The sequence below is a fragment of the Thalia democratica genome, chromosome 5 (assembly GCF_965202585.1).
Source record: "Thalia democratica chromosome 5, ktThaDemo2.hap1.1, whole genome shotgun sequence".
NCBI lineage: Eukaryota > Metazoa > Chordata > Thaliacea > Salpida > Salpidae > Thalia > Thalia democratica.
Genome location: NC_139169.1, coordinates 56,573,321 through 56,600,578, shown reverse-complemented (window position 1 = coordinate 56,600,578; position 27,258 = coordinate 56,573,321). Strand labels below are relative to the sequence as shown.

Sequence of the window (27,258 nt, the reverse complement as noted above, 5' to 3'; positions counted from 1 at the left end):
ATAAGCTTAACTAAAGTTTTTTGAAAAGTTGAAAACCTTATTTAAAACTATAGAAATTAATTAGGTGAAAAGTTTTTTGTACCTTACCTAGACATTTTCGTCATGTATTAAGTCAAATTTTAAATTTTAAAACTTCGGTTAAGTTATAAACTATTGCAAAAAAAAAAAAGATGGTTCGTAAAGATAATAAAAAGAGTTGAAATGTAAACAAACTGAAAGAAAACATTTTTTATTCTTGTAAGAAAAGTAAGCTCGATAAAAATACAACTTGTGCATTACAGATCATAAAATATTAACTACATACATAAATCGGTGCTAGTAAAAAGTTATGTTACTTAGTTTGTAAATTAAGTTTAAAGATTTTTACAAGCTCCATTTAAATTTATATCGACTGTACTTTTCAAGTTTTACAATTAATTTACCAAGCAATTTTAATTATTAATAAAAAAGCGTACCAAGAATGTGAACCGCTGTATCAAATTTAAAGTGGCAACCTTATAGTGTTTGTAGCACCGTTTAGTTGGCAGTTTGCGTATAAAAAACTGCTATATAAAAACACATAGAAAAGCAACAATAAGCAGTTGTGGAGGCAAATCTAAAAAAAAGAGTTCATGTAGATTTAAAAAGGTATGAATAAATAAATAAAAAAAGACCAAAATAAAAACATTATCAATTCATCTTATGTATTAATTGCTTAGTGATCGTGTAAAGTAAACTTGATTTCACAAAAAGACGACCCACTTTGAAACCTGTTGTAAATTTCACCAAGCAAAAAAGTTAAAACTGATTGAAAAGTACAATTATAATCAATTCATAAAAGTCGATAAAGAAAAACAATCAATCAATTTACAATTTTTTATCCAAGCTGCTTAATTACTAGTATTCTGCAAAGAAATCAAACTATGCCCAGATGCCTTCGTCTGCCTATAATTGTTGTAAGTCATTTAGAATTTTAAACGTTTTCAATGCAAAAATAAGTTTAAAAAAGCATAAACAAAATATACATGTGTACTATGCTTAAGGCGTCATAAAAAACTAATGAAACTTCATCTCGTTTATAAAACTTAGAAAACCTCAAAAAGGTAGTTTAGTAGATAAAACTTGTATGAAATAATTAATTTAAACCAAAGTTAACCGAGTATAAAATTACAAATGTCTTTATAAAAGTCAGATGATAAAGGCTTCATAAGTAGTAAAGTTCTTGTAAAAATGTGATCAATTATCTGTGTAACTTTGTTTTTTTTTGAAAAAAATGTCAAAAAACTTATGATTAATAGTGAAACAATGTTATCTACACTTAAAAACTGAAAATTTACTTTAAAACCTGTTTTCTAAATAAAGCATGACTAAAGTTTGTTAAGACTTAATTGTTTTTTAAAAAGCACTTTTATAGATTATACCTATATGTAGTATTTTTGGAATAATGCAAGTATGCACGCCATTTGGCGTACAATTAAATTACTTATGTAGAATAATTTTTTAATACATTATAATCAAAATAATCCAGTATTCAACTTATACTTTTTTTCGATTTTTTTCTTGTTTGTTTGTTGCATTGTGGTTTTCATAACTACCATCCTCGTTAAACTGCATGCTCTGAATGTATATTTGTCAAATTAAAAAAAAATAATAAAGTACTAATTATAAACATTCATAGTTTTTTAAATAAAATGAAAGATGTTCAATGTTTTAAATGCTTGGTTTTAGAATCAAAGCTTATTAATTACCTGTATTTTTAATTGATGAATTAGCTTTTCCTTTTCTTTCTTCAGCTTCATAATTTCGCTTTGGTTTCCACGGAACCTTTCCAACAATGCAATTATGGAATCTTTTTCACTAATTTGTAATACTAAAGATTCCTGCCTGGAATATACAAAACAATCTCATGGGTATTAAAAATTAATAGCAATTTTTTTTTTTGTCAAAAACAGCTTGTTTATATCCAATTTCATTAGTTTAGATACAATTAATAACTCTGAGCGAAATTTTATAAATAGAAACAAATCAGCTTTATAAAACGCAAGTAGTAAGTTATGTAGCAAAATATATTATGTACTTTAATAGTTATTCAGTGATTCAATAACTTTTAAAACTAGTAATCGTTGTATTGATATAAAACTTAGTATTAAAAAAACCTTTTAAAGTTTCTTTTAGGCAAGGAAAGTTTGTTTACATTTTACTTAGCTTAAAATAAATATATAAGTTAGAAGCTGTATAATTAGCTTGCATATATAAACTAATTTTAGTTTAGTCTAAGAAAATTCGATAAAGTAACTAGAAAATCAATTCAATCCAAGATACAAGACTAATGCGCTTTAAAAATTGAAAATTTTGTCTTGAAAACTTTAAATATTAAGTAAATTGTAATAAAACTATTTGTTCATTGAAAGGCTTATACTTTGAGCAGGGTTGCCAAATGTTTTCTTAAAGGTTTTTGAAAAAAACATTTTTTTTTTCTTATTTTTACAGGGTTCGTGCGCGAAATTCCTTTTCATTTAGCCTGACAGAGACCTATTTAGCCTGACATTTTTTCAAAGTAAAAAAAATCACCTTCAGAAGGCATTTTGGGTATTGGGGGGTATTAATTAGCAAATTAACGCAATAAAAGTATTCACAAAACTACTTTTAAAGAAATAAAAATTTAAATGAATTATTTTTCAACACTTATCCATTGCTTACCAAGCAACTTGAATATTTTTAACTGGTCATTATAATTTCTGCTTCAATGAATTCATACCTTTATTAAATTTTGGGGCTTAGTTACATCCACCACTTATCACCCATATACAGGGTTCGTGTCAATTAGTACTTGAATTCGTCAATTATAAGTTACATGACTGGACCAGAAGCTTTTATTAAAACAGAAATGTGAATAAGTCTGTAAAAGAAAAACAAAATGTAATTAAACACATCTCTCAAAAACTTTATGTTATCATTAAAGCATCTTAATTTTTGAAATAACAAATTAAACTAATCATGATATTACATACGCTATTTCAAAGAATCATTTTAAACGAATACATAAAGATAAGTATTAAACACATAATCTGGACTCTAAAACTTATATTTTCATTAACAACATAATTTTTGAAATAACTACTCAAACTAAAAAAACAGTTTAAGCTTTTTATGTTATTACATAAGCTATTCAAAAAAATCTTTATAAACGAATGAATAAAAAACATTTATACAACTATATAATATATAATAAAATATATAATAAAAAACAGTTTAACCAACTAAGCTCTGAAAAACAAAGCTCATGTAAACAAATTCAGACAAACAGCTAAGTTGTTGAACTAAATTGTAATGTTTAAACTGTACTTTTTTATGAATTTTTATAATTATGACGTATATAATCTACTAAAAACAAAATAATGAAGATTCTTAAAATTATTTTAGAGATTCAACAAAAGGTTCTAAGCACTTATTTTTACAAATACTGACTGATTTTGTCTTTGATAACTAAATCTTTATTTAGAAATAAATTCACATCTCAATTTGATCTTAATTAAAAAAATTTCATGCATTTGAACTGACAAAAACTGAGATTCTCAAATTTTTAAACATAAAAACTGATTTAGCCTGACTTAGCCTGACGCGCACGAACCCTGTTTTTAGTACAAAATTAAATTTAAGGTAAAAAACTGTTTTAATTAGTCTAAAAACATTGAAAAAAAACTGCAATGCTACTTTAATAAGTTATATAATAAATAAAACTCTAAAAAAAGAAACTATCGTATATGACAGATTTTTCGTATTATATCAGAATTTCATTATTTTCATGTAAAAATTGTTTAAGATTCCAGGATTTTTATTGAAAACTCCAGATTTTTTTGCCTAAACTGTCAAATTCTGGGTTTTTACAGGATTCTAGATTTTATAGCAACTCTGTTTAAAAGTGAACTAAGGACAAATCAACACTTTACATGAACTTCCTGAAAAAATCAGCATAGTGTTATATTTAGTTCTACTTACAAAACTTTTATATATTTTTAAATATTTGTTGTGTAAAAGTGTGTTGAAATTTAAAGATAAATATTTCTATGACATGAAACATCTCATAAGCTATCTTTAATCTATAAATAATTCTTGTTTTATTTACGGAGTTAAAGTTAAAGTATAAATATAATTTTGAGTTTGCTTAAATAGCTTATAGATAACTTATCAACAGAACTACTGTATATTTTTGATAAAACTGAAATGTACTTTTTAGAAAGAAGTTCTTCAGTAACTTTTTTAATTTCTACATTGAGCTTTTTAACTTTTTCTTGTTTGTCTTTCAGCAACAACTTGTTTTCTTCAACTTTCTTGTTAGCTTCTTCTAATGAAATTTTTATTCTTTTTATTTCTGAACTAAGCTCTTCTACCTAAAAATAAACGTTAATTTATACAATAAAAATATTTTCATAACAACCATCTAAAACTTTTTTATTTATACTAACTTTTTGTTCACATTTTCTTCTTTGAGTTTTTTCTTTGCTCAGTGAGTTCTCCCTCTCTGTAGTAATTTTCACACTTTCTTTAAGAGCTTCCTCTAATTCTTCAATTCTTGTGTCTTTATTCTTCATTTTTGCCTAAAAATAAAATTTACTTTTAATGTTTTTTGTCATTAAAATATGCTAAAATTTACCAACAAAATTATAATACTTTGTGTTACAGTTTAGGTAATTTTCCGTCTTTTTATAAAATAATTAACTAAAAATATTATTATTTTTATGTCTTCAGTTACTTAAAATCAGCAGTAATTTTTATATATAAGGTGTAAGTCTCACTATATTAAATTTTTATGAGATATAATTTAAATAATAAGTTTTTTTATGAAAAAATTTAAAGATACAACTCTAAATTTTTCAATATTTACATAAAAATGAAACTAATTCTTTTCTTAGTTCAATATCAATTGTCATCTGTAAGTTATTTTAATTTGAAATTTCAAAACGTTTAACAATAGATTATTCAAACAAAGAACATATTAATCAAAACAAGATAACATCCGAAAAATAACATTCATAGAATTTTTTTTGAGAATTGATATATTTCATTTTTAAGCTATTACTTCATAAAAAAAACATTACAAACAGTATACGAACTTTATATCTTTAAAGTTAATAAATATAACTATTTACTTAAAATTTGTGGTGCACTGTAACCCTTGATGTTACTAGTACAAAGTCTTAAACTAAAATTATTACTTTAAAACAATAAAATTTTTAACAATTACAAATTATAGTTGACAAGAAAAAAAAATCAACAAATTAATAATGACTAGAAACAACTAACTACAAATTTAGTTACTATTTCATCTTGAGTTTTAGTTTTCATGTTTTCCAACATTTGTTTGTTTAATGCTCGTAGCTCCTCTATCTTCTGGTTATTTACTCTGTAAAAGATTTTTTGATATATTTGTAGTACACTATGAGCTGCTTTTAAACATTGTTTAATAAAATCTTCAACAATTTAATAACATAGTTTAAGCACTGAAAGTTTTCTGATATAATCCAATGGAAAGAAGTTTTAAATTTTTCAAATTTTTCAAACTCACTCAATACTTATTTTTTAGTTACTTTGGTCAATAACTTTAATTAATTAAATTATTAATTGATAATATTTAATAATCAAAAGTTATTAAAAAAGTTAAAAGTTACGTGTTTAAAACTTAATTTAAACTAAAAATTTCAAATTCTTTAAAGTTGAGAAAACACATCAATTTACTAAAAAAGACCTAAAATTTCAACCCTAAAAAACACTTTGATAGTTTTGTGACCAAAAAACAAACTAATAACTAAAAGAAATCAACAATTAAAATATTTTTAAAAGTATTGATTTATCCCGCGTCATATAAAAACAAAACTCTCGCACTGATGACTCTTGTCTGAAATTGCTTTAACATATTTGAAAACACAAACTTTTCGAGATTCTTTATTGCTGCATCTTTTTTGTGCTTTTCCTCTTCAGTTTCCTTCATTATTTCCAAAATTCTGTCAATTTCACGCTGTCCTTGGGTTACCTATACATTTTAAACTATGTTAAAATATTTAAGAAATCTTATTAAAACGTCAGTTCTTTTATTACACAAATAATAACGTTTATAAAAATTAATACACTACAACTAGTAAAATATTTACCTGAGCTTCTTTTTCACGAAGCTGTTCTTCTAATTGCATCGTTTTTTCTTTAAATTCCAACGAAAACTTTTCCTTGTCGTTCAAGTCTTGATACTGTTTAAAAGATAATATAGTTAATTCCAATTATTGCTAAAATATTGTTATTAAAGACCGTGAAGATTTAAAAAAAGTTTAATATGATAATTCTATAACTTGCAAACAAATTTTTAAGGAGCTACTAAGTACAATTATTCTGTTAAAAACACAAACTACTTTATAGTTATAATTTAAAGAAGTATCAGTTTAGTTTTTAACATCAGCAAAATAGTAAGAAAATCAAACTTCTTGAAATTCTTTAGTAAGTTTGATATTTTCATTGGAGATTTGTTGAACACTTCCTTCTAACTGAGCAATTTTCAAATCTTTTTTAGAAAGAAGCCTCAGATTTTCGCTTATTTCTTGATGCAGTTCAGCATTTTCATTCTTAAAAAAATCTAATGTAATGTTGAGGTTTGTAAAACATATATACATTTTTTTCTAAATAATTATTTTATATTTAAGTTTTTTATAAACTAAGATCAAAAACATTATATGGTTTACTAATAAGTACTTCCAATTTTACATAAAATATACTTTTCAAAATAAAAATTAAACTATTGATAGTTTGTAACTATTTCAATATGCAACATAATAAAACAATTTCATCAAACAATAAGTTGATTTTACTGACATAGCTGTTTTCAAACTGAGCATCATAACTTTGCAATTTTTCTTCAATACTTTCTTTTATTTCTTTGTAATCGTCAATAATTTTTTTGTTTTCTTCAAGTTCACTCTTTAACCCTTCCACTATTTTCTCCTAACAACGATTGTCGTGAAAATAATTTGTAAAATAAAACATAAAAACTATGCTATATAAAAGTTATTGTTAAAGTAAAATTAATCTATATATATGTATCAAAAAACAAGGTCTGTTTTAAAAACTAACTTAGATATTGTGTAACAATGTTTAACAAAGCATTTTTATGGTAACAAACATGTTGATTGCACACAAACTTTTTCGGTGAGAGCATCCTCCATGATACTGAGCACGGAGTCGTTGTTGGTCGTGTTGTCGGTTATATTAGACAGCTTTTCGTTCATAGCTTTCATATGCTCCTCTTTCTCCTGCAGAACCTCCGCTAACTTCTCTATCTGTTTGAATTTTATTGTTTTAAGTAGTTAATTTTTCTCTTTAACAAATAATAAAAAAAAGTTATGAAGTTTCAAAAAATATTGAAGTAATTTTTAAATTTGATGTATAAGAAAGTTGTTAAATAAGAAAAGTTACCGGTATAAAAATATTACCTTTTTAGTAAGCACGTTCATTTTTCTGTCTTTCACTTCGGAAGTTTCTCTCAAATGTTGCAACTCTGAAGCGTTCGAAGATTTTTCTTCCTGCACTTTTGCGAGCTGGTCTTGTTTCTGCGACAGAATTGATTCCTTCTCATCAACACGAAACCTCAGTGAATCTATCTGTAAGGTTGCAATTGTTAAGTTTTAAACATTTGTGAACAAAAAAAAACTGTAAGTAGTTACGCTTTTCCGGTTTTATTTCGATAAACTTTTTTAGTTTATAAATAGTAACGTGTCAAAATTGAAGTAAGCGTTTTTACAATTTAAAATTAATCAATTTAGTAGAGTATTGGAAAAACTTAAAAAAATAAATTAAAAGAGTGATTAAAAATGGAAAACAAATAAATTTATTTCTAAACTTTTAACAGTTATTGAAAAAATTAAGTATTGATAATTGTTAATTAAAGATTTAAATTTATAACTGAAAATATTAACCATTACTGAAATTTAAATAATAGTTATATCTTTTTTAATTGGTTTGATAAAACAAAACAATAAATGGTCTAATACATTAGTTTCTAAAAAAAGAATAAATTCTATTCTAAATTCATCAAAGTTAATTGTAATTCAGTAATTTGCTTAGAAAACTAGCAAGATATATTGTACTATATTTTCTACGGTAGATATGAAAGAAAACTTTTAATAAAATTAATTTTTGATACTCTTAACAAAATCAATACAGATCTGAATGTAACCTAATTGAAGTATAATCAAATTTTTCAACTACATATGTAATAATTAAATTTATGCTATATGATAGGAGTGGATAACCAACAGCTCGCGACTTATTTTAAGATTAAAAAACAGATGCAAAATAAATTTGATTTGTTTTAAACTAAACAGTTTTAACTATGCTTTTAATTTGATCTCAGTACACAGTAAAATTAATAAAAATATCGTTTCATTGCAAATTTTTTTATTTTTAATTACTAGAGATCCATAAAAACTATTTCTAACAAATATGGTCCAGCCACTACAAATGTTAAAAGTCTTTACCAAGACTGATATTTTGATTGTATACAAGCCAATAAGCTTGTTTCAAAATAACCTCTGCGATTGTGACATGATCTAATAACCAATAATTTTACACATAATTCACTTGTTTCTATACTATTTGATACAGATAACATTTGTGTTATTTACGTGTTACGTCAGCAGGCAACTTCAATCGTCAGTTTTTTTTTTAATTAACGAGTAACCGTTTTGCATAAATAAAACAAAAATTGTAGTTAGTTGCTATGATAATTAAAACGTTAAGTTTGACCGCGTTAAAAATTTCATAAATCAACGGTTGTCAGCATTTTGTAATTCGTTTAATGACATTTCAATTTAAATTTTATGCTTTAATATGTCAATATTTTAACTTTTAAATAAATGGCGTTAGAAACTTTAGAAATTAGAAATTTTGGAATTTAAAAAACCTTAAATAGAATTGTCGTTGTTCGGATTTTCGAATTTGAATCGTCGTACATCCGTTTTTTAGATTAAAATTCATAGGTTAAGGCTATCTGACAAAAGATTACAGGTACAAATTTACGAAGTGAGAAATACTAACAAGATGGTGTGAGTGAACCGAAACTATTTAAGTTCACAAGACTTAAATAAAACGCTAAATTAAAAATTAATAAAAGTATAACATAAAAATTGTTTTAAACTATAAATCAAAAACAATTTTCGTTCTTGTTTATAAATAAAAAACTTATTATAAATTAAAAGTATAATTCCATAATACACTAACGATTTTTAACGATAACACTTTTATCAGCAAACAGTTATCGAATATCGATAATGGTTTATCACTACAGTACACTACCGCTTAAGTACGCAAATTGAACCCGACCAAAAAGTGCGTACTTAGCACGGGTAGTGCGTACTTTTTGACGATATAGTATAATATGAAATTTAGTTGTTTGTTTTCTTTCTTACAACTAGCCGCCAAATAATTATGCCAAATAAACAAGTCATTTATTTTAAATAACATTTAAAACATAATTCTAATTTGCAAATTTTTTTAATAGATTTTAAAATGATTTAGGCAAAAAAACTGGAATTTCTTGAAGTTCTAGTATAACATCCTTTACTTTGTCTTTCTGGATAAGTGCGTACTTAAGGCGTGATGCGTACCAAAAAAAGTGCGTACTTAAGCGGTAGTATACTGTATTTAATTTTGCAAATTTAATTTAAACTTAACCTTTAAAACCAAAATATAAAGTTTACTCATAAAAGTCCAAAATATAATTAAAGTTAATGTTGTTTTTGTTAAAAAATAAGTGATGATTATATTATTAGTATTTTAATGATTAAAGAGAAAAATGGAGGTTAACTGAACTGTTTTCTTCTTGAACAACATTATATGCAAAAACAACATTGTTTTAAAGAAGCAGTAAACAAATTTTCTATTATTTTTTGAAATAAGATTTGAAATAATTTTTTGTAAACTACAACGAACTTTATTTTCAAAAATATTGTTAAAAATTTTTTTTTGTAAAAATTAAACTATTAAGCTTGCTTTAAAACCTATCTATATCTTCATTACTAGTTAAATGTTAATAAATTTAAACATTATTTTTTTCTAAAAACTTTGTAATAATTTGATGTATTTTTTGAGTAATAAGTTACAAGTTAAAAACACTAAAAGGGGTGAAAACGAGTTCGATGAATAGCTAAACATATTTATTTAAAATTTTGTTCTCAGTAATACTTTTTGTATAACTATATTCATATTATGTGATCTCATCGTCATCATAGTTTTGTTTTTGTAAATATTCAAAAATTATTTTAACAATAATGAAAATATTAAAAAATATTTACTTTCAAATAAAACTTATAACCATATTTGTGCTTGAAAATATTTAAAGCTTTTTTTTTTTTGTTAAATTTTTTTGTTCTTACAAATTAAAAAAAAAATTAAAGATCTGATGATAATCTTTTTTACCTCTGTTTGCAGGATGGCAACAGTCTGATCTTTTGAATTCAGCGATTCCTTCAACACTTCAATGTGATGCCTGTTATCCGACTGCTGACTGTTGAGAGTTTCGAACCTCGTCTGCAGCGTCATCAGTTCCGTTTCCTTCATTTTCAAAGTGCCTTTCAGCTGATCGTCCTGACATTTACAAGGGTATTTACTACGATGTTAGAGTATATTTTTTCGTTAATTTATGCACAAAAATTTTGGAATCAGACACTTTCTCAAATGGTGCTAAACTAATGTTTTTAAACTTGATATTAGTTTAGAATTGATATATGTTATAACATAACCATAACAAACTTTATTTAACTCATTAGATAACTCTTTATTTATTACACTGACACATGTTTCTGTGTTTTAACAAGTTAACACACTTGAACAGATATGAAAGTTTAAAAAATACAAGAGTGTGTTAACTTGTTAATACACAGAAACATGTGTTAGTGTAATTAAGAAAGAAAACTGTTTAAATTTGTTATTATTATATATTCCAGTGAAGTTAGATCTTTATTAGCAAACGATTAAATTATATTTTAAATAGTTATTTGTTATAACTGTTTTAACATGCTCTTTTTCAAATCACTTTTTATTAAAAGGAAAAAAAAAACTAAAACATCTTCAACAGGATAAATTTCAAAATTTCTTATGATTTGACTGTTATTGTTCAATAATGATAGATTTGAAAAAAAATAAAATAAATAAAGTGAATTAAGAAGTTTATTGTTAACATTAAATTTTATTAGTAAGCTTTACCTGATTTTTTAAAGTTAAATACTTGTTGTGAATCTCTTCAGCTTCTTTAAAGTCACATGATTTACTGTTTTCACACCTTGATGATTCTAACTGATTTTCTAAATGACAAATTTTCATTTCCATTTGTACCATTTTCTATAAAAGATCTTTTTTATTTTTGAAATAAACTAAACAACACTTATGTATTGCAGTAGTAGTAGTAGCAGTAGTATATGTATTGCAGTAGTCTATCACTTAATCGTTATTTACGTTAATTAACTAAATATTTTAATGGCTTTTATATGGTTTTGTATTTATATTTCGATCATAAAGTATTAAATGTATAAAAGTTTAAGTTAAATTATAAGGTAATTTTATAATTTAAACAATAACTTTATACGATCATTGTTTTTGTTTTTTTCTTAATCTATTTCGTTTGTCTACATTAAATAATTTTTTTTTTTGGTATCTGCAATTTCACGAACACTTTCCACTTTTGATTTATAAAACACAAAACTTTTGGCTCAATAGTGCGGGCTCATGAAATGCGATCTTAATTGACAGACTACTGTACTTCAATCTTTAATAATAAAACGTAATACCAGAAATTTGTCATATATAGAAATAGGAAGTGGTTATTTGAAAACATACTTATTTCAAATTTATATCTTATGCAAGATGAGAATCCGAGATTAAAATATTGCTAGTTAAAAAATATACATATAAAATATCACCAGATAAAATTAAAAGATGATAAAGATGCAAATGTTAAAACTAAGTACATTTGTTAACTAAAATTGTTGTGATTTTATCCTTATTTCAGTATAAATTTGCTATAAGGAATCACTAAGCGTGTTTTTTAATATTTTTTATAGTGAATTATAATCTAACTCAAAACTTACGGCTTGGAAGTTTAAAAAGTCATAGGTCTTTAGTTTCTAAATATTAGGTTTATCATTTGTAAAAAATTGTACATAAACATTACTAACTTTCGTTCCTTAATTTATTTTGATTCTAAATCTAAAAAACCAAAGGTTTTATTCAAACAAAAAATTATTGAGTTCATACAAAAAGATTACATATTTTAAAAAGACATAATCGCTTATATTTATTTCATACAATGTATCTATGTAAATATTATAAAACAATCAGCAATTAAAAATTTTCAATAAATATAAAAAATATTTAAAGCTTACTTGATACTGATCGTTACTTTCATTGTTGATTGACCTCATCTGTTAGAAATTGAAAGGAAAAAATTAAATGTTCAATTCAAGGTAAATTTTTGAAATAAAAAAATACTATTTTTGTAAAGTACTTTCAATTCTATTTCACTTTACAATTTTTAAAAACTTGCTTTATTTTAAATACTTTTCAACTATTGTTAGGTTTTTTATTTTTTTTAGGTGGAAACATTACAGTTTATATTAAAATACAAACATTTATTTTGAATAACCTAATGCAACAAACATTTTATTCACTTAAGAAAATTGTACTTTCGATTTATTGAAACTTTACAAAACTTTAAAGATTTTTTTCTAAAAAAAGTACTACCAACTTCAATTTCAAAATACTTAAAGTTTAGTTTTGTAAAAAATATCGATTTCTAACATAAATTTAGAATTTGATTGCATTTTATAAGTTGAACATTTTCAAAAGAGTCATAAAAGTCTATGTTCAGGGTTGCCAAAAGTTTTTGAGAAATTTCTTACAGGTTTTTGAAATTACAAAACAGTATAACAAGATTGAAAAGATAGTATGAAGCTATTTTAAATGTGTTTAAAAATATAAAGTTATTGACAACAAAGTAATTAAATTTATATAGTAGATTTTTATGTCAAACCGAAATTTTATCAATTTACATGTAAAAATTGTTTAACATTCCAGGTTTTTACAGGTTTTATTTATAATTTTAATCAAAATTCTAGATTTTTTAGTCAAATTCATAAGTTGTGTACTTTTTACTTTATAGATCACAAAAAAAGTTCTCGACTAAATGATAAGGAGAATGATCAATTCAAAATTTAAAATTTTATTAACAAAACAATGTTTCAATCGCTTGATCAAACGAGATCATCAGTTGAATGTTTTTTTCATTGTTCACAAGCCTGCTAATATTAAGTATATTTATTTATTTTTTAAGTTTTTAAACTATAATATTATTAAGTAGCTTACAATTTTCAAATCTTAACATAAACTAACCTGATAACATTATGATTTTCATAAATTGATAACTGTAAACTATAAGTTTTATTTTGTTGTTTTTGTTTTTGTTTTTTTACACATAATTGCCAGTTTTATGTTAAGTTTAACCTAATGTCTTCTTGCATGTTTATGTATTTTTTTTTTACATATTTAATTTAACTGATGATCTCGTTTGATTTAGTTCAAACGAGTGAAACATTGTTTTGTTAATAAATTTTTTTAATTTTTAATTACTTAATTTCAAATTCCAGGGTTCAAGGTTTTTTAGCAAAGCCGTATGGACTATACTTCCTAGAAAAAGTTTAAACAGTTTCATTTTAAAAGTTGCAAGTCATTAATGATAATCACCAAACATGCACAACATTTTATTTGTCAGGATTAATTTGAGTTAGGATTATCAAAAAAACAAAAGGTTGGCTATACTTTTTTTGAACTAAGTTTCATAAATATGAAACAACTAAAACTTGTAAAAAAAATAAATAATTTTTCTTTTAGTCTTAGTCTAATATTTTGTTGTTCAAAATATTCAGTTCAAACCAATTAATTTAAATATTTTCAAATTAAAAACGAGTTTCAATAAAAATTCACTACTAAACGTTTAAAACTAGTACAAATTTTTTAAAGTAATTTAGCCAAAACACGAAAAATAAACGTACATCTTTAAGGTTTTTTATTTCATTATCTTTTTCTTCGACTAAATATTTCATGTGGGACATCTTTGATTCGTAATCGGAAATTTTTACTTTCAGAGATGCAATTTGCACATCATAATTGCCGTCAGATACCGAAACTCCTTCAATTTGTTATATCAACTAATCAAAAACAAACTACAACACGTTTTATTCCTTGACAAAACTTTGTAACAAAATGAGAATATAAGTAAAACAATAAACATTAGATTGTTGTGAATGAGGGAAAATTGTTTGAAACCTTATTAAAGCTATAAGATTGTTTTCAGCGACAATTTTTTTTTTTAAACTCTTTTATTTCAAACATAATTATTGCAAACAAAAACGTTTATTTTTGCTAAATTATTAACATTAATATATAATTTATTCTGTATTAATAATCTTTTATTGTACAAATATATAAAATTTTTAGTTTTAACGTTTGGGATAGAGTTAGAGATTAATAATTTAGATGCTAATCAAAAAACTTACTTAAGATGTAGTGGTATTACTTTTAGTGTAATTTTTATGAAATATTTAATAATCATAAACTTGAAAGAGTTTATATTTTTTTATTACACTTTATCAAAAGTATTTTTATAAGTTTTTAATATAAGGTGTTTAACATTATTGTTTGCTACATTAAACTTTTTTAAAGTATATAAGTACAATTTTTTAGCTTCCTTTGTTTGTTAACAAACTATGTGTAAGATGTGTAAAACATTTTAAATAATATTTAAGTCATGGACTTAATCAAACAGTATAATATATAATAGTTAACTTTAACAATTATTTATCTTAACAGAACTAACTTAAAATATTAACTTTTCAAGTGATACAAATTATATTTTAATTAATAAGCTTATACACGTTTTTAGAAAAGTATTTTACAACTCGTAAAAAATCAGACGGTTTAAAATATTTATTAATTTTAGCTAAATAAATTTATTATTTAATAACTGCCTTTAATTATGATACAACAGCTACTTTATCATACAAAATTAATAATTATGGTAAGTAGTGCCACTCTGCTAAATTAGCTTTACAGTACAATTAGGCTATACCACTTTTAATTATGTCTTCGACAAAAACAAAAGAAACAACAAGTATTTGCGGAAATAATATCTAACACAGTTTTGTAAAATTTTGACTATAAATATTTACTTTAGTTTGTTGTACTTATTTGTCATTTTTAGAACTTATGCATAACTATTGTAGCTTTAGATAAGATATAGAGTTTTTTTTTTCTTCAGACTAGTATTAGTAGTATTTAAAAATATATTTTGTTCAGTTTTAGAATTCCTTTGGTACAAATGTTTTTTTTTGTAGATTAAAGTGATAGTAAGAAATGTGTATAATTTGTTGTGTAATTATTATAGTTGTTTTTTTTTTTAATTTTATTTATAACTTAGACTTTTTAAATATAAAATATGAATTTCTTTACAAAAAAGTTGACTGGAAAAAAAATGTTTCATGTTATTTAAAGAATAATGATTAAGTTATTTTATTCATTAAACAACCAAAAATGCTTTAAGCGTTGTTATATATTTTAAATACTATCCGTATTTTTTATATCTTTTCATTAAATCTTTGCATTATACTATTTTCAAAGAGTAATTTAGTTAATTAATTTAAAAATAAAGTATTTCCTATATACACAATATTTTACTATGCCTCATTAATTTTATATTGTACAACTAAATTTTCTAACAAAGTTGATAAAGTTAAAAAAAGTAATTGTTTGTAATTTAACATTTAATTTCATACTCATTAAGTATTTAAAAAACAGTAAGTAAGGTTTTTACTATTTAAAAATTCAAATTACTACTTTTTTATGAAATAAAAAGGTTTTAGCCTTTACAGTAATATAATAAGATTATTAGTAAAGTAGTGAAGTTAAAAAATTAGATAAAAACTTCCTTTTCATTTTTTACTTAGTAGTTTACACATCATATACTTTAAATGAGTAACAGCATCTTTAAAATAAGGTTGGTATTGATAAGAAAGCTATGAATTTTACTTTCGAAGAATTTAGTCAACTAACGTGTAAGCAGTTTTATTGTTTTAAAATATTTCGCTAATAAATATATTTAAAGAGTGTTTTTATAAATGTGCAACAAAAATGTGTATAAATAAATCTATATTTAATTCTGATGCATAAAAATATTTTTCAAACTTTGAAATTAACTTTTTTTCCACTTATTAAATTAATTTTAACAGTTTTTAGCTGGGAAGGTATCTTAATTATGGTTGGTTATACCTTTTTCATGATCTTTTTTACAGCAATAACTGGTTACTGCTGTTCAAGAAAAAAGTTTGTTTCCATTTTGTATATTGAAATTGAATTTAAATTTTTTATGTCCAATTAAAAGCAAAAAGGAAAAAAATTAAAAAATCTTATTGAAAAAAAAAATTTTCAACCAGTCTAAATAAAGATTTTTTTTGTAAATACCTCTTATCTTTTACATTTTCAAAAATAACCTAATATACAACCATCAAGATATTACATTATACTAAAAATATACTAAATAAAACTTTTCTAAGTGATCAGTGAAATAGTACTTTATGGAATTTATAGGTGTATAAAATAAATGTATTCAAAGATTAGGGCTGTAATATCACAAAATTTATGAATTTAATTTTATAGTTAAAGAACTGCATATATTTACGTTTGTGTAATAAGATTAAATATAAAAAATTGTATTAATAAAATATTTAAGGAACAACTATCTATTTCATTTTTTATATAGCTAAAAAATATTTGTTTATGATTCAGGACTTATTTTTCAAAGGTTGAAAAAGCTCAAGAAACTAGTCAAAAAGCTGAAAGTGACCGAGGAAGTGAACAAGAGGCAAATTGCAAAACTGGAGCATGACAAATCAGATCTCATCGACAAGATAGCGAGGACGACTAGCTGCAACGAAATTGAAAGGTTCAAAGATAAAATGCGAGCAAACCATTACGTCGCCGATGAAACAACCAAAAAAGTTGCGAAAGATCCTCGAGCTTTGCCGCGATCGAAAATACCTCAAGACAAGCAAACTATCAGCGAAATAACTAGTTCGTCGGCGTCACCAGTGGTTGAAAATCGTTCGTTAGACCAGAAAGCTCCCAAAATCAACAGAGAAGAAAAATCGTGTCTTGCAAAGAAGAGAAAACAGTTGGAACCTCTTCCAGCAATACCGACTGGCGAGAATACTTTCAGTGGAACTTCAAAAACAATACTCTATCCCAAGAAAAAGACTCAGAAGCAGAATATCAGCGCGGTTGATTTGAGAAGCTTGGAAGATACGGTTGGTGACATTGCAGCAAGGAGAAAAGACGCTGAAAAAGTTTTGAGAAACAAAAACAGGGTTCAAATTGGTGCTGGTGATTTCGAAAGCGAAATGTACGTTAAAGAAAAGCAAGTGAAATCGAACAAGGAGAAAAATAAAGAAGAATTGAAGAAAAGAATAGCATCAATCATTGCCAGTGATTTTGATATTTGAACTTTAGTAAAATATCTGTACATTTTGGTAGTATAATGCACCACTGAGTTTTTTTTTAACCTTAAAACTCTCGTATAATAAGCTATATTCTCGATTATTCAACTGTATATTTTAACAAAAAGTTATTTTGCATTTTTTAATTTGTATATGTATTTCTTTGGCAAACTTTTTTCTGTTAGTGTATTTCAACATCTTATATCTATAAGTTAATGTTAGTCAAGTCTTATATAACGTTTATAACAAAAATAAGCATTAGTCAAAAAAATTGTCTAACACGTTAAAATTGATGTAATAAAATCGATACGAATATTACTTAGTGAATTTAAGTTCAATACTTTAATTCTATTATTATTATCATTTTAAAACACTTAGCTGAATGTCGTACAGTTTTTTATAGATTTGACACAATTTAAAAAAAAAATTTTTTTTGAGTAGATAACATTTCAAATACTTTGTTAAAATAACGCTGGGACTAAACAAGATAAATACAGTTCTTTATTTATAGAAAATACTTCGAATCAACTTTAAGAGTAATTCTGGAAAAATTTCATATCTAATTTAGAAACAAAAAACTACAACCAAATGTTATTTTAACCATTAATAATCCAAAACAAAAAAAAACATAAGATACCTAAAGAAAATTCAAGAACAGCAGTAACGCTATTTACTTAATGTTTATAATTAAAATTTTAAACATAGCAATTTGTTTTATTAAAAGATGTTATGAAATACAACAATTTACCTAAATAGAAAAAAGTTTATGAGTTCTGAAAAACTCGTTTAAAACTGAAATTATAACTGAAATTAACTTAAAAAACTTTATGATTTTTAGAATAAATTATAAAAGTACATGATAAACTTAAATGCTTAACACTTTTTAGCAGCGGTTAGGTAAGCGAAATAGGCAAGGCTTTATTATCTATTATTCTTCAATTACAATTAATATGTATAACTTTTGACTACAAGTTACTTCTATTATAGGAGTAACGTACATAACTGTTATAATAACAAACTTTTTAAATGATAATGAATTACTTAAAACTTTAAGGAACAAAGTTAAATAAACTTAATTTTGTTTGTTTATAAATGGATTTAAACCATGCAATATTGCTTCTGCATATTCAAAATATATATTAGCACTTAATTTAATTTTATTTTATTTTACCAATGATTCCTTTGACTAAAACAGTTTACTGTTAACTATTAAAACATTTTAACTTATAGCTTTTGTTTTTACAACATAAGCAATGCTTCGTTTTTAGAAAATTATGAAAATTTTACAAAAATTTATTAAGTTTAATGCTATAAAATCGTAGTTTATCTGAGTTATCAGACAATTAAAGTTCTTAAAAAAAAGTCTAAAGGTTACAACTCAAAAAGTGATATATATGCGAAAAAGTTAAAAAATACGTCTTAAGTCTAGTCAATAAATTTATTATAGTAAAAAAAATAAAAATGAAAAGTACTAAAAATTAGTGTACTTTAAAACTTAATTTAACCATACCTCAAGAAATGTTTATAACTTTGCAAAAAAAAAATTCTTGTAGGTATAATAAATTTTGGCCCTGAAATTATTCTTAAAGAATTTGAATTGTCAGAAATTCAATAGTCGTACACCCGTAAAACGCGGCTTACAACTATTGCATAACAAAAAGTTAATGATTTGTTTAGATAGCTGATTAAACTTTACCATTTCATAAGTCTGTCAAAATAAATATTTTTGAAACTACCTTTTGATAGCTTATTGATCAAAAGTCACTTATAAGTAATCATAAATTTTATACGATTATATTAGATCATAATATCAATATATTAATATTAAAATATCAATATTAAAAAAGTTACAAGTACCAACTAGACCAGAGCTTGGCAAACCATGGCCTGCGATGTTTTTTTCAGTCAAAAAGTACTTGTGCAAAAAATTGAAAGTAAAATTTAAAAATAAAATTTCAAACATACTCTTAATGAGAGTGTATAATAAAGTGATGGCTTTATAAATAAATCATTACATATTTATATCTAAACAACTTATTTTATTAAAAATTTTGTAGCTACTGCGGCCCGCTGAAGACTTTTTCTAACAAATAATAGTTGTAATAAGTTTTTGACTGTTTTTGTTTATTGTATGTATTATTTAAAATACAAACAGTATTATCAATAAATAACCAAATAAATATTTTAATAAATTATTTATTTAAAAAAATTGCATGTATAGTAAAGTAAGTGGTAAAATAAATACAAAAATAACTTTACAATATTAATTTTCAAAATAATACAACTTATTTATAATTATACACAACAGGGACATAGCTCAATAGGTTGCTGCAATTATCGCTTGAAACAGTGGTTTTAAGTAAGCTTACAAGCTTTAAAAACTTGCTATTTACCATATGCAACTTACATTACATAGTTTGTACTTATTATTAGTAATTTTTAGATAATATTTAGTGTTATGATAAAATATTTGTAGTTAAAACTTTGGTTTTTTTTATGCAAACTAGTTTTAGATACTTAATTTACGCACATTATACTTTTTCAACAATATTAGCTGCAAGTGTCAATGTTTAAAACAAACTTAACGCAAAAACTAGTTCACCATACATTTTTAAGACTTTTTTGTATACAAGTCAGTTTTTAAAAGGTATGTGTAATTAGAATGTGTAAAAAAAGTGTATGTGTGTATGAGCGTAGTAAAGAGCATTTACATATGACCTTTGTATTTATAAAAAACAATTTGTTCAGTTTGGTACAGAAAAATCCATATAATATTTTAAACCGAATATACTTGTAGTAAAAGTAAGTAAACTTTTAGACATTGAAGCTTCAAAATCAGTACATAAAACTATCAAGTTCTAACTTAAATACATAAAATATAAAATAAAACCAGTTAAACCTTAAACTTACAGTTAAATTCTTTAGGAGAAAGTTAGTATATAATCAAACAAACAAAACAAATTTTTTTTAAATAAAGCATGTGTTTTAAAATACTATTTTAGTGAATAAATACTAACAGGGTTGCCAGAGGTATTTTAGAAACTTCTTCAAGGTTTTCAAAAGTACAACTTTTTGGGTCTATTTTTAATATTAAATTAAGTTTAAGGTAAAAACTGTTTTAATTAGTATAACAACATTGAGAAATATTGTAAAACTACTTTAATTGTGTATTTCAATTTAAAAAACTAATAACAAAAAATAATCTATATGACAGATTTTTTGTGTTAAATCGGAATTTTAACACTTTACATGTAAAAATTGTTTAAAACTAGAAGTTTTCCCAGGATTCCAGGTTTTTTTGGCAACCCTGTACTAATCAAAATTTTCATTTATGATTTTTAGTTAACTTCTAATACTAGGTTTAGTATTGATTTTTCCATAAAAATGGTAGTGGTTTGAAAAGGATAAATAGTAAATACTTTATTTCAATTACCAAAATTTCAAAATATAATTATAAATTAATCTAAATAATTTAACAGTTATAAACAAACTAACCTATTTTTAGAATTTAACTTCATACTTTTTTCTATTCAACAAAACCGAACAACAATACCGGCACTCGACAAAATTTAACTTTTGTTCGTATAAATTTAATTAACTAATTCTACTTATAAAAGCTACGTTTAAGTTGTTACATAAAAAAAAACAATCATTAATCTTTACAAAAGTTATTAAATATCAATCAGTTTATTTCTTTAAAATTTCGAACATAAGCATTTAATTTTAAACAGGTACAAATAAAATAGCACTCTCTAATTTTTTCTTAGATTTAGTTTTTATGTTATTTTTTTTATGTTTAGTTTCTACTGTAAGCTTCTGACGACAAGTAGGTATACATATTTAGTATTTAGTAACTGTCACAAATATTTAGAGAGTGCTATTCTATTTGTACCGAATCAAGTTATTTACGCAAATTTCTAAACAAAACAAAAACACAAGTACCTCTGCACTCGAGCATTTCGAGCAGTTTTTTCACGCTCTCGTCTCTGGTCACCAGTATTTCTCCTTGAGCCTCAATCCTGCCCTCCATCTCCTGCACCGTGCTCCTCAGTATCACCTGCTCCCTCGTCAGACGCTCGTTCTCTTCTTGCAAGTATCTGCCAAGAATTTTCAGTAACAAGCTACGATTTAAACAGCTTTGGAAAAGTTTACACAAGATACGCAACATTGGCAATCAACTTTTTTTCAGTAACTTGCTGCGGTCAAAACTGTCTATGATTGGAAACTTATTTTTAAGTAAATAGCTTCGAATTAAACAATCTATTAAATTGAAAATTTTCGCAACATGATCAACCAATTTTATTTATTCTCTTCGGTAAAAACGATTCATAATTAAATTCACAATTAGCACATTGAAACCTGGAGCCTTCCGAGGGTTGGTAGTCGGAGCTTTTGTTGAGGTAGTCTTCCTGCAGCATCTGGTTCAAATCCCGCTGAGTTCTCAGCTCATCATGGAGCGCGTGTATGGTCAGTTGCGAGTGCTGAGTTGAAAAAATAATTAGACTCTCAGACTGTAAAATATTGCAAGCGAGATAGTTTTTATTAATTTTCAAAACTAATAAGTTGAGTTGAGGTTTATCAAAAACTATCTTATTAATATAACTGTTAAATGTAATTTATGCATTTATTATTTAAATACCTTTGCAGCTAAAATTAAAGGTGTGTAGTATTTTATCAGTGCAAATTTTTCAAGAGAAAGACAAGTTTTTTTTTTTGTGGTCCAAAAAGTTTTTATATAAATTTCACAAATCTTCCTGATGATTAAGGACTTAGAGCCAAACAATTTTTGTACAAAATGATTTTTTTATTTAGACTAGTACTTCTTAGGTATCCTTTCTGTTAAGAAAGTACTTTTGGGCAGCGATCAAAGTGCATAACAAAGAAAAAGACTGCTGTTTTTTGATAATTAATCTTATTTAAAAAATTGTTAGTTGTATAACTTATTAAATAATTTCCAAAAGTATGAAAATTTTTATGAAATTACGCATAAAATAGTTAATTATGCAAAGAATTTTTATAATAATACTTCATATTTTTCAAATGAGTGTTTTACAACCTAGAACAATATATCATAGACTATGTGCTTACAGGTTAAATTGACGCGCTTCCGGTATATGATATCAACAATAAACAATTATGTTCCAAGGCTGTAACATTTAGTTTATGAATAAGATTGTATTGCAACTTTTTGTCAAAAAAATACTACATCAACTGAAAATTATACAATAGTTGTTCATTTTAGTAAAGATTTGAAAATTCATTGACAGAAGTTTAACTATTTTTCGGACAGTTGTCAGTTATAAAAAAAAGCTATTATTTCATTATCTTAATTTTTTTTTATTAGATGTTTAGTTTTAATCATTTTTGTTTTCATAAATCATATAAAAACAGTATAACTTAAACAGACTTTATTCTCAGGTAAATAGTGTTGTAAACTAAATTTGTACACCTTAAAATCTTTATTAATACACAGTAAAAATTCAATAAATAACAAAATGTTAAATAAAAGCATTAAAATTATAGTCAGCAAAGAACTTATTATAATCTATGAAAAAATTGTGGTTAATTTAATCACTTTTTTTAAGAGTTAAGCTTTATCTATTTTAAATAAAGTTTGTAAACTCTAGTACATCTTTTAAAATATATTATGAAACTAAGTTTGGTAAAAATGGTTAATGTAATCAAAAACAAACACGAAAACTATTAATTTATTCACAAGGTTTATATCGTTTTTTGAATAATATTAAGGATTTTATCACAAAAAATCCTTAACTATCTATTTTTGTGTTTTATTCTTAATTCTAATATAAATTAAAATGACTTCTTTTATCCACAACCACATCCAAATTTAAAAGCTTAATACGTTAGTTTTATTTAACAGATGTCGTTTAAAAAATACTTAGTGTTTAGTTACAACTTTTCTAAAACAATTTTTATAAAGTAAATTAATAATTTATTTTAGTACTTACTATATGACATCGTTTTTTCAAGTTTTTTAATATATTTTACAAGCTTTAATTCTAGACTTTTTTACATTTTTAAATTTGTTCCTTAAAACTCTTTCTTGTTGTTGTTTGAAAAACTCTTGAATTTTTATTAAAAATTTAACTTAGTAAAATCCTTATACAACTTTTTTATAAACAAAACTCAAGCATTGAAAAAAGTGTTTCGAAAATTTTAACAATGACTAACAAAAATACTAACATCACGTACTTTAGAGTAAAGGTTATTTTAGTATCATATAAGTAGGACTTGACCGTTATTTCAGTGCTATTTTTAACAATACAAAGCACTAAATTAACTTTAGTATTTAATAACAGAAATTAATGCTGTAATTGCATAACATATTTTTAACGGTAAATTAACAAAGTTTTAACTGAATTCAAATTTTTTGTTTGATTGCAGTTTCATAGAGACCCAAAAACAGCTCTGTCTTTATCAAACACAATAAACTAAACAAAGAAATATTTAAATATATTCAAAAATGCAGTCATGTATGAACTCAAACTCACTGAGTTTTAGTCTGTTATTTGTAAATTGATTCAATGTTTTTGTGATCAATGAAATACAATAACTAATTAAAATAAATTAAATTATTGAAATAATAAATTATTTCCATACAAATGTACAAGCTTTTATTTATACTAAAACTTAAAAAATGGTTTTGGTTTAAATAAATACAAAAATGATGTCAATTATTATTTACTTTATTATAAGTTTAGGATTTCATTGGCTCATATTGGTGAATCTATTAACCATACGCTATTGGGTTTAGGTTGAAATTACTTTAACGCCTACCAACGTGAGTTCTGAACTAATATAACTTTTTTTATTTAGTCAATTATAGGCTTGCACCTAATCTTATAAAACTGGCCATAAAAACTTGTTTTATAAGCTTATTAAAATTAGTTGCAACTTGATTTTGAACATCAAATACATTTAATTATAAAATAAAGTTTTCAATTTAAGACAAGTCACTAGCGTCTTATACAGTCATGTACTATTATATTCTGTAAAAATAAATTATTATTAAGTAACAATAAGTATTTTTCTTTATTGGTTTAAACATAACACAAACAATTTAATTTATTTAAAGACATAAGTTTTTGAAAAAAATAATTTAGTGAAAATTAAGTCGGTGGGATTTGATTTAGACGTAAGAATTTGAACAAAAATTTTCGGATGGAAAATGATAAAGACTAAAACTCAGTGAGTTTGAGTTCATACGTGACTGCATTTTTAAATATATCCAAATATTTCTAAAACTAGCAGCTCAAATTTTTTTATATAAAACTTTTGGATTACTATCTTTTGTTGATACATGGCTTAAACTAAATAAACACCTGTTGTTCTTCTTGACTACGTTTCAGTTGCTCCCTGAAAATTTCACATCGTTGGTTTTCTTCCTTCCTCTTTTCACGTTCTTGTTTCAACTCTGGGCTCCAAAATGTCTTGATCGAATTCATTTGAGCCTCCAGTTTACTTTCCTGAATCAAAACTTTATTTCCAGCAGCAAACTTTGCCAGATACTTTATATAATTTTACAATAGCTCTTTACCAAAGAAAAAATTACAAGTTTTAAACTATTATGTACGAGAAAGGTGATATTGTACATTTTTAAATAAATACTTTGTCTTTAAAAAGGTGTTTAAATTTCAAAAGCCAACTAATTTAAAGCTTATTAAGCTTTTTGATAGAAAAATGATAATCTTAATTGAGTTATATATTTTCTCGAAATTTAAAAAAAAAGTGTATTTTAAACTTTAAGTAATGAATGCATTAAATTTATTAAATATTACAAATAAATCAAATAGTAATAGAAAACTTAAAACTGTTATAAGTATTACTTTTAAGTCAAGTTCTTTTCTAAGAGCTTCGTTTTCCTGTTGTACTTTCATCATATAATCACTCGGACTTCTAGAGCTTTCTATAAGTAAATTTAAATATAATATTTATGATATGCAAATGAAATCACAGAGTATAGCTAAAAACTTCAACAAATAATTTATAAAAATTTAAACTTAAAAATACAACAATATAATCGATTTTGTCTTTTACAAAACTTAACAATTACGATACAATTTAACAAATGTTGCTTGTATTTAACTAAATTAACTTTTAAAAACTAAATTATTTGTACAAAAAGTTTATATACAATCGTATGAAACATAAAATCTTTATGACTGATTATCTTGGTTTTAAGAAAAATTCACTGTAAATAAACATTCTCCTACATTTTTGAAAGATAATTAGTTTAAATTTTAAGATATTTTATTTAAAATATTTTGAACAACTTGTAGAAAACATGTTTAAAAAAAAATCAAGACCAAAATAAAATAACCTTTTTTTTATATTTAAATTGTAATAAATTGTATAACCTGTATACTAAAAGTGTTTTTATGACTTATTAAAGTTTAAACAGATAAAATATTAAAACAATTGCTCTAAAATTATAGTAAGATATAGATTTTTATTAAAATTATATTAATAGAATAATTAAGAAATTTTAGTCAGCACTACATAAAGCCTTATTTGAAACAAGGGTAAAACGCATCAAGTTGAAAAAAATATTTGAAAATCTTAAAAAAAAGTTTCTCAAGGTAAATAAGTTTAGATAAAATACTAAAAGTACTTTTATCACTTGATTTGTAGAGTTAATTAATTCCAATTCATTAGAAATAAAATACTTAAATTTGATAATCATTGTTATTAAAAAATAAGTTATGTTAAATAAAATGTTGAAAAATTTAGTTACTTTAATATACAAATATTAAGATTCAGAAACTTTTATATTTAATAATTTACATTTTTATTGCTTATTTTTTATCATAAAAAAATCTAAAAGACATCAAAAAATCAAGTCACATGGTTTTCAAAGCGACACTAGAAATTTTAAACAAACAAACAAACTTTCAATTATTATTAGGAGTTGTTTTTTTAATAAAAATGCAATAAGCTTAAACAATATTTATTTAACCTACCTCCATTAACTAGGTATGTATTTGATTGAGAGGTCGATGAAGACATCTTCTTAAAGTTTTCTATGAGACTTTTTAATTTTTAAATTTATTTAATGTGCTACAGAAATTTTTCATATAATATTTAGCAGCAACTTAAGTATTATTTTAAAAAACTACAAGCTTGATGAACACAACAAATCTAAATGAAACAGAGGTCAAGAAAGTTCAAGATCAAACATTTATATCAAAGCTTCCAAACAACTCAGTAGAAATAACGCTTGCAGGAACAGAATTAGGTTCGTATAACCTTCAACGTTAGTTGTATTAAATAACTAATACTTATAATTCGATTAATTTAATCAAGTTTAAACTAACCAAATTAAAATACTAAAAAAATCAAAAAAATTTAAAACTAAGTTGATAAAATATTTTGTACTGATAATATATAGATGTTTGTAAAAGCTTAATTTAATCATTACAAGCACATTATTCTACTAAAGTTTAACAAAACTTTATATAAATCTTCTTCCATAAAACAATAATGGTCATAACCTAATAATTTATGTGTATTATATTGTGGAATATTTTTTTACTCAAATTATCTTTACAACTTCTTTATGTAAAACTTTGTTGAAAACATAATAATCTTTGCAACAATTAATTTTAAAAAATACAAAATATTTTGTATATAGCAATTTGTACTTTTTAGCATAGTAATGAAAATTCACAACTTACTTTTT

The 27,258-nt window shown here is 24.0% G+C and overlaps 1 protein-coding gene across 1 annotated transcript; it reads right to left on the bottom strand.

The window, feature by feature from the left end:
- Nucleotides 1-204: 204 nt before the first annotated feature.
- LOC145835426 (uncharacterized) lies at nucleotides 205-26,638 on the bottom strand. Its single transcript, XM_082943008.1, has 21 exons — nucleotides 26,540-26,638; nucleotides 25,406-25,485; nucleotides 24,902-25,045; nucleotides 21,918-22,039; nucleotides 21,501-21,655; nucleotides 14,064-14,200; nucleotides 12,399-12,437; nucleotides 11,224-11,358; nucleotides 10,438-10,605; nucleotides 7,455-7,622; nucleotides 7,164-7,301; nucleotides 6,838-6,966; nucleotides 6,450-6,590; nucleotides 6,129-6,221; nucleotides 5,910-6,010; nucleotides 5,284-5,383; nucleotides 4,446-4,577; nucleotides 4,210-4,370; nucleotides 1,728-1,863; nucleotides 1,522-1,596; nucleotides 205-924 (listed from the first exon to the last, which is right to left on the bottom strand). The coding sequence occupies exons 1-21, from the start codon at nucleotides 26,583-26,585 to the stop codon at nucleotides 901-903; spliced, it is 2,424 nt and encodes an 807-aa protein (XP_082799134.1). The 5' UTR covers nucleotides 26,586-26,638; the 3' UTR covers nucleotides 205-900.
- Nucleotides 26,639-27,258: the final 620 nt, after the last annotated feature.

Excerpts from the sequence above, each read along its gene's own strand:
- LOC145835426 (XM_082943008.1), bottom strand. The coding sequence starts at position 26,585 with ATGTCTTCATCGACCTCTCAATCAAATACATACCTAGTTAATGGAG. Across the intron at positions 14,201-21,500 it reads CGAAATGCTCGAGTGCAGAG|GAGTTTCGGTATCTGACGGC; the intron begins GTACTTGTGTTT and ends AACAAATTGAAG. Across the intron at positions 6,591-6,837 it reads CTCAGTTTGAAAACAGCTAT|AATGAAAATGCTGAACTGCA; the intron begins GTCAGTAAAATC and ends GATTTTTTTAAG.